Source organism: Camelina sativa, chromosome 4 (assembly GCF_000633955.1).
Source record: "Camelina sativa cultivar DH55 chromosome 4, Cs, whole genome shotgun sequence".
Taxonomy (NCBI): domain Eukaryota; kingdom Viridiplantae; phylum Streptophyta; class Magnoliopsida; order Brassicales; family Brassicaceae; genus Camelina; species Camelina sativa.
The window spans coordinates 12,911,822-12,919,237 of NC_025688.1; the positions used below are offsets into that span (position 1 = coordinate 12,911,822).

Here is a 7,416-nt window from a genome sequence, read left to right on the forward strand (position 1 = left end):
TTTTTTTTTGCGAGTCTTATATTGAAAACTTGTAAATGTGAGATTACGAACATTGAAACCCCATTTTGTTCGAGAAAAATAAATGAAAAACAACAATACATCAGGTCACACACCCGAATTATTCAGTTTAGAAATATGAAAAACAACAATATATCAGGTCACACACCCGAATTATTCAGTCTGGAAAAATGAAAAAACAACAATATATCAGGTCACACACCCGAATTATTCAGTCTTGAGATTCGTCAACCTTGCTTTAGTACAGATGGATAGACAAATCCGCCGAACTGGCCCTGAATGTTTCCCTCACAAAGTCGGCTTTTGCACGGATACGGTCAAGTCGATCCACGGCAAGTCCCATGGGTGCATACAAGTCCACCCGTTCCAGCACACGACAAACGCGAATCAGATTCTTAAGGAGCTGCAACTCATAAAAATNGATAGAGAGCGGAAGCTTAGTAACGGACGAGAACGCTAGATCTCCTGGAAAACTCAGATTCGCGAACGGATCTTGCTTAGAACGTCGTAACTTGACANGATAGAGAGCGGAAGCTTAGTAACGGACGAGAACGCTAGATCTCCTGGAGAACTCAGATTCGCGAACGGATCTTGCTTAGAACGTCGTAACTTGACGAAGAATCAATAGGGATAGGGTCGAGATCGGGAGCGATATCGACGTGGTTTTGCAAGTCCTCCTTGCAGGGTTTGAACACAAGCTCTTAGGTTGAGAATCCTCCTCTCTAGGCTTTACACAAAGCTCTCGTAAAACTTGTTTATTCAATAATCGATAATTACACAATAATGAGACTCATGTCTCTTTAAATAAGAAAACAAAACCCTAGTGTAAATGTTTAACGACAAAACTATGGTTTTAAAACCCATGAACCTAAGGCCCATTAACATGACTTAAACAAACAACAAAGTCGTTAACGACGTGAAGATGCGCTGCATCACATCTTATGTTGGATTTGGATTGGAGAATCTGTAGCTAGCTTTATGTAACTTGTGTCCGAAGTTACCTTTTATAAATTCATGTTTTCTTAATGCCAATTCGCCTCAGATCCTTTATACACATTTAAACTGAAAGATAAGTTAAATGATCGACCACCAAAATGATGACTTCAGATTCAGTAATATATTTTGGCATCACCCTGAAAGTAGCCATAATAGAAACTCAAATCTTTAAGAAATCTTTACACCGGCAAGAAAAAAATAAAAATAATAATAAGAGTGACATAAATATCTGAAAAATGCTTGAAGATGTGAACTGAGAATAGATGAGCATTTATAAGTATGTTAACTTTAATAAGTGAACGATTCTTGTCATCAATTTTCTATTTGCTCAATTGTGAATTGCATCATTTAATTAACACATTTATCTCCGTTTTTTTTTTGCGAGTCTTATATTGAAAACTTGTAAATGTGAGATTACGAACATTGAAACCCCATTTTGTTCGAGAAAAATAAATGAAAAACAACAATACATCAGGTCACACACCCGAATTATTCAGTTTAGAAATATGAAAAACAACAATATATCAGGTCACACACCCGAATTATTCAGTCTGGAAAAATGAAAAAACAACAATATATCAGGTCACACACCCGAATTATTCAGTCTTGAGATTCGTCAACCTTGCTTTAGTACAGATGGATAGACAAATCCGCCGAACTGGCCCTGAATGTTTCCCTCACAAAGTCGGCTTTTGCACGGATACGGTCAAGTCGATCCACGGCAAGTCCCATGGGTGCATACAAGTCCACCCGTTCCAGCACACGACAAACGCGAATCAGATTCTTAAGGAGCTGCAACTCATAAAAATCTCCACAGAAGTTCCAGACTTCTAAATATTTGAGTGTATTCTTGAAACACGGGTGAAAAATTCCAACCCTCCAATATCCGTTTGCATCGATCGGCACTCGCACCATTCGGACAGCGGTTCTAACAACGAGCTGAAAAGTCAGCGTCTCCAGATATGGACAGCTGTTGATCATGAACCTGATTCCGACGAACTCACGTGGTTCGAGAGTGGTCATCAGCACCAATCTCGTCGTTTTCATATCTGCTCTAAGGCGAAGCGGGTTGACATTGTCCTGGATCACTTGAATGAGGAAAGGACAGACGGTTACTGTCTTGGCACTAACCAAACTGCAAAGGAGGTCACAAAAATGTGTTCCTAAGCCAGCTTGGAATTGGCTCAGCCGCCCAAAGTCGAGCGACACTTCATCCATTTCTTTGTTTACGTTCCTCAACGTAAAGGAATGAACATTGCCAGCATACTTGAAGATGAGAATGCTTGGCAGGTCGAGTGAAGTACCCTGCACTGCGAAGACACAGTTCTTGAACACCAGTTTGATCAACCGGTTGTTAACTCCGGTTATTGCTCCGAGACCAACGTTCCAGCAATTTTTAATCTGTAGACACTCCAGAAGAGGTGCCTTTGGTAGCAAAGACGTGATCATGGCAAGCGGCATCCACCCGAAGTAGAGGAACTCCACAGAACCCGCAACGGCAAGCCTCGATGCATCAAACCGGCATGCGAGTAACTTGAGCTTCACCAGGCCGGTTAATCGGTAAAAGCTCTCCGGCATTTGAATCATGGTAGATTCAAATGATGCTTCTACTTCATCTCTGTTCACCCAAAGCCGGTCTGAGAAATCAAGAACGAGATTCTTGACTTTCGTAGCGGCTGCGAAATCTATGAGAGTCCTCATCTCCGCTTCATAACCAATCGGCCTATGAAAGGAGAGTTCGAACGTATCAACGATCCCACCCGTGAACATGGAAACCCAATGCAAGGTGTAACCTACAAATGCCTCTCGTTTCGTATCTTCATCAACCCACGCTGGATAGGTTTGAGTGATCACAGCCTCTTGAAATGAGACGTTTCTCGTCTCTCGGCAAATATTTCTCCAACGTTTAGATAAAACGCTGGTCCTGAGAGCTTCCTTGAACGTCAGATTGGAAATGATTAGGACAAGAAGAATGTCCGAAAGAGTCGAGATCATGTCGAGAGCATCTCCTGAAACCATTGTTAGAGATTTTTGAGAAAATGATGAATGGAATCAAGAAAGTGATTTGCTGTGTTTTGCTAGAAAGATTTTGCTGTGTTTTGCAGGAAAGAGTTTGCTGTATTCAGGGGTCAAAAACTGTACTTTAAATATATGCTTCTATCTCTGATTAACTTGGTAATTTGTTCTCTAGTCCAATGTAGTTTTAACTTAGCTTTGTTTGACTCTCTTATACATGTAAAGTCATAATTAGTTTTTATTTAGGCCTTGAATGGTAGTAGATTCTAGAATAGTTTTTGGATTTTGTTTTTGAAAAACTCATTTTTTCTCCAATCAAGATTTTAACCTAAATACATTCCCTAAAAAATAAGAAAACTAGTTTTTTGGATTTTCTTTACAATCCTTAATAGAAACCAAAATCCACATAATTAGAGATTTTAAGAAAACACTCACCACATTTCTCATTTTTTTTATTGCAAAAACTAAAAACTCAAAAACTAAAAACCAAAAACCATAATTTAAAAACTATTTTAAAACCCACTACCATTCATGGCTTTATTTTATTTTACGGACGATTGATGTTCATATGGATTTTATTCCAAACATTTGCTTCCCAGATTTCGATTTTACCAAAAAATTGCCTATAATAGTTTCAATTCAAATGCATAATTATATCATAGGTGGTCAAAGAAAAAGTTCAACTATATTTCTACAATAAAGATTATGAAAGTCAAAGATAAAATATAACTTTCCTAGAGCCATTTAAGAACATGCATGTATTGATAAATGGTGCATCTTCAAAAATAGTTTTTTTTTCTTATGTCATTTTTCAAAAATATTATTTTATGTTGTCAATTTTCAAAAATATATATTTTCTATGTATAAAATGACTAAATTCTAAGTCGCAAACTCCAAATATTAAAATCTTACCCCCTCAAAACCATACCCTAAATGTAAAATAAAAAATTTCAACTTTAAAAAAAATTCTAAAAATTAATTTAACATATTGTAATTGTGTACAAAAAAAACAAAAATAAAAATGTTAAAAGAAAGGTATTTTTGAAAAAAAACGTATCTCAAAAGAGACATTTCTAACAAGTTATTAATTAAATTAGTAAATCAATTATAATTTTTTTTGTGGTTAAATTATCAAATATCACATTATTATTCTTTTTTTTGTGGAGTTTAATCGACATCTTCAGCATCGAGTTTAAGGTTATAATCAGTTAACTATGATTTATGCTAATTAATCGATTCATATTATTTTTTGAGTTCAAATAATTACAGATTACATTATTTATGAATAACTTTTTTTTAACAGCATTTATTTATGAATAACTATTTACAAAGAAAACAATATTTTTTCTTTTTGTATAAAATATACTTATTTAAAAAAAATACATATATTCATAAGATCTTTTTTTTTGGTCAAACATATTCATAAGATCATATAAAATATCTTTGTACAAAATCTTTAAAAAGGCACTCCTAGCTTTGGTAATTTAACTACTATAAAAACCTAAATAACTTAGACATAAGTACAATTAATGAAAAAAAAAAAAAAAATTAACAAGACAGCCACCTTTTTGTCTCTCCCTCTCTTCTCCATACAAAATTGTGGGTTTCTCAGACTTGTCTCTTGCCACGGTTCCCGCAACGGGACCGTGACACCGTATCATCTCCGACTAGTTCGTCGCCTTCTCCTCTGGCCAAAAACATTCCTCTGGTGCGTGTCCTTAATTCCCAAAATTTTATTGCTTTCCTTCAGATTACGAAACCCATACCTTACTTTTTGAGTACAAAAATTGAGTCTTTTGTACTCAAAATGACTCGAATGCTATAAAAAAAAATGAACCTTTAGATCTTAGTTTGATAGTAATTAGGTTGTAGGGATTCTTATTTGAATCTCTTTTGATTTCGTTAATTTTGATGTTGAATGGTTTCTATGTTATATTTGCAGGTTTTAATATCTCTGCTTCTTGACAATAAGGAGTAGACAGAGAGGTATCATGAACTCTCGAGGAAATGTGGCTGACGAAACAAACGTTTCGAGTAGAGGTTAATACTTTTTTACTCTTTGATGAAAAATTTTCTTAGATTGTTTGTGTTTATTTCAGAGTTTCTTAATCATTCTTGTTTGGTTTTATGGATTGTCAGCGATACGAAGGAAGGTGAAGAACACTTTGGACATAGCTATAACGAAATATAAGATTGATAGTTATAACTTAGTTGACCTTGATAAGGTATTAAATGATGTCTACTGCTCTTTTCGACCGGTTTCTGCTGATTACGATATTAGGAAGGAATTGGTGAGAAGCCTTAATGTTATGGCTGTTGATATCTATGGTAATATAAGATCTTTTTATCTTATTTAGCTTGGCTTATATCGAATGTTAGCAGAGGTTTTATTTATTTATCTTGTTCGTTAGGTGATTCAGAAGAGAAGAGCCCTGTTCTTGAGGCGTATGGGTCTTTTGTGATGGATATGTATACCTCTCAGAGTGATTTGGATGTTTCTATTAACTTTGTTAACGGAACATCTGAAGTTACTCGTGAAAAGAAGATCCAGATACTTGAAAGATTTGCTGAAAAGCTCCGTTCTTTGGAGGGTATGATATATTTTGTTCCATTCTTGTTGCTGATTCCATTATGAGAAATGAAATTATGATTATTACTTATTAGAAGCTGTTAAGGTCTATGCCAACTCTCATTATTGCTTTTTTTATATAACCTAAACTTCTTTTGTAGGAGAAGGGCATGTTAGGAATGTTGAATCTATCGTCACTGCTAGGGTGCCAATTGTCAAATTCTTTGATCATGGGGCTGCTGTTGAATGTGATTTGTCAGTCGAAAATAAAGACGGCATTTTGAACTCGCAGATCATTCGCATCATATCTCAACTTGATGGCAGGTTTCAAAAACTTTGTATGCTGGTAAGATTTTAAGTTCTGTTCTAATGGCTTTTGTTATCCTTATAGTGCTATTGACTTGCTTGTTTTTCAACAGAATTTAGTTTTTGTTTGCAAGTTAAAAACTATAAAAGTTTCTTCAATGACTAGAAGTTGCTAGGGTTTTATATTTCTTTTGAGCTGCCTATGGTTTGTTGCTATACTTTGTTAACTCAGTGCTGATGAATTTTTCAGGACAATTTTCTCTTTACTATCTAAGTGAAGTAACCGCATGAAATTTAAACTGTTAGGGCATGTTTGGCTAACCATAGTTTTTAATTGATGAAGTAGTCATAGTTCAAAACGAGCATATAGATGGTTTATTGTTAACTCAGCTAGATATGTGTAGTTGTGGTCGATATATTTACTAATGTGACTATTCTCATATCTCAGGTTAAGCATTGGGCCAAAGCACATGACGTTAACAGTGCGCTACACAGAACCCTGAACTCTGTATCTATAACAATGCTAGTCGCTCTTCATTTACAGGTATCAACTCAGTTACCCTTATTATGTTGGATGTCCACTAGATTATGTACTCTTATTGTTCCAGTTACATTGACTTTCAGGATGCCCAAGTAGGTAGTTCGTCTGGCTGTTTAATGTGTTTCTTTTACTCTCTAAAATCAAGTTGGATAAAAGTGTTAGGTTGTTTATTGTGTCATTTTAAGTTGCATGTGAGTATCCAATCAGATACTCTTCAGGCTTTGAATGTTCAATGAGACAATACTTCCAAGTCTAATTTGCTTCTCCTTTGGTCTTATGCGCAGACTCAATATCCTCCCATTTTACCTCCATTCTCTATGCTATTTCAAGGTAACACTAAACTTCGTAAAAGAGAACAGAACACTTGTGGATTGTCAAATTTCAGATTACGTTTTTGATACTCGTCTTTCATATCCCTTTGTTATCCTTCTTTTCTTGTTTTTGCTTATATGGTTTTCCGTTATGACATTAAGTGACCCTTTTCTTTTCCAGATGGAATGGATCCTCCTAATGTGGAGAAACGGACTCAAAAGTTCTTAAACTGGGGACAGCGTAATCAGGAATCTCTGGGTAGACTGTTTGCAACATTCTTTATAAAGGTGTAATATCTTTTACCTCTAAACCCAAAGATACCAATTAAAGAACTGCAGCGCATGCTTTTGTTATAACAAAAGCATTTATGTCTTTGCAGTTACAATCTGTAGAATTCCTTTGGAGGCAAGGGCTCTGCGTCAGTGTGCTGAATGGTCTTTGGATAGCCAAAAAGTGGAAAAAATTTGGCATTGCGTCCATCAGTGTAAACTCAATGAAAACTCTATTCAGTAATATACTATATTTGCATTCTTACCTTTATTGTCTTATGTCATTAGTATTTTTCCGTGTATCTTAACAGGTTGAGGATTTTACAAATGTGTCTCAAAATGTTTCAAGGCGGGTTAATGGCGCAGGAGCCAAAAAGATATACCGCTCC

At 35.6% G+C, this 7,416-nt stretch overlaps 2 protein-coding genes across 2 annotated transcripts in view; one reads left to right on the forward strand and one right to left on the reverse strand.

The window, feature by feature from the left end:
- On the reverse strand, window positions 1,642-3,033 carry LOC104783808 (F-box protein At3g62230-like). Its single transcript, XM_010508911.1, has one exon. It carries the CDS (start codon window positions 3,031-3,033, stop codon window positions 1,642-1,644), a length of 1,392 nt encoding a protein of 463 aa, XP_010507213.1.
- The window catches only part of LOC104783809 (protein HESO1-like), a 5,327-nt gene continuing 2,488 nt past the window's right edge, over window positions 4,578-7,416 (forward strand). Inside the window, exons 1-10 of the mRNA XM_010508912.1 lie at window positions 4,578-4,738; window positions 4,973-5,070; window positions 5,170-5,358; window positions 5,442-5,621; window positions 5,761-5,945; window positions 6,354-6,449; window positions 6,731-6,776; window positions 6,939-7,045; window positions 7,138-7,242; window positions 7,339-7,411. Coding sequence (XP_010507214.1) covers window positions 5,022-5,070; window positions 5,170-5,358; window positions 5,442-5,621; window positions 5,761-5,945; window positions 6,354-6,449; window positions 6,731-6,776; window positions 6,939-7,045; window positions 7,138-7,242; window positions 7,339-7,411 — 1,030 coding nt within the window. The 5' untranslated portion in view covers window positions 4,578-4,738; window positions 4,973-5,021. The remainder of the gene's footprint in view (window positions 4,739-4,972; window positions 5,071-5,169; window positions 5,359-5,441; window positions 5,622-5,760; window positions 5,946-6,353; window positions 6,450-6,730; window positions 6,777-6,938; window positions 7,046-7,137; window positions 7,243-7,338; window positions 7,412-7,416) is intronic.

Coding starts and splice junctions, on each gene's coding strand:
- LOC104783808 (XM_010508911.1), bottom strand. CDS start 3,033: ATGGTTTCAGGAGATGCTCTCGACATGATCTCGACTCTTTCGGACATT.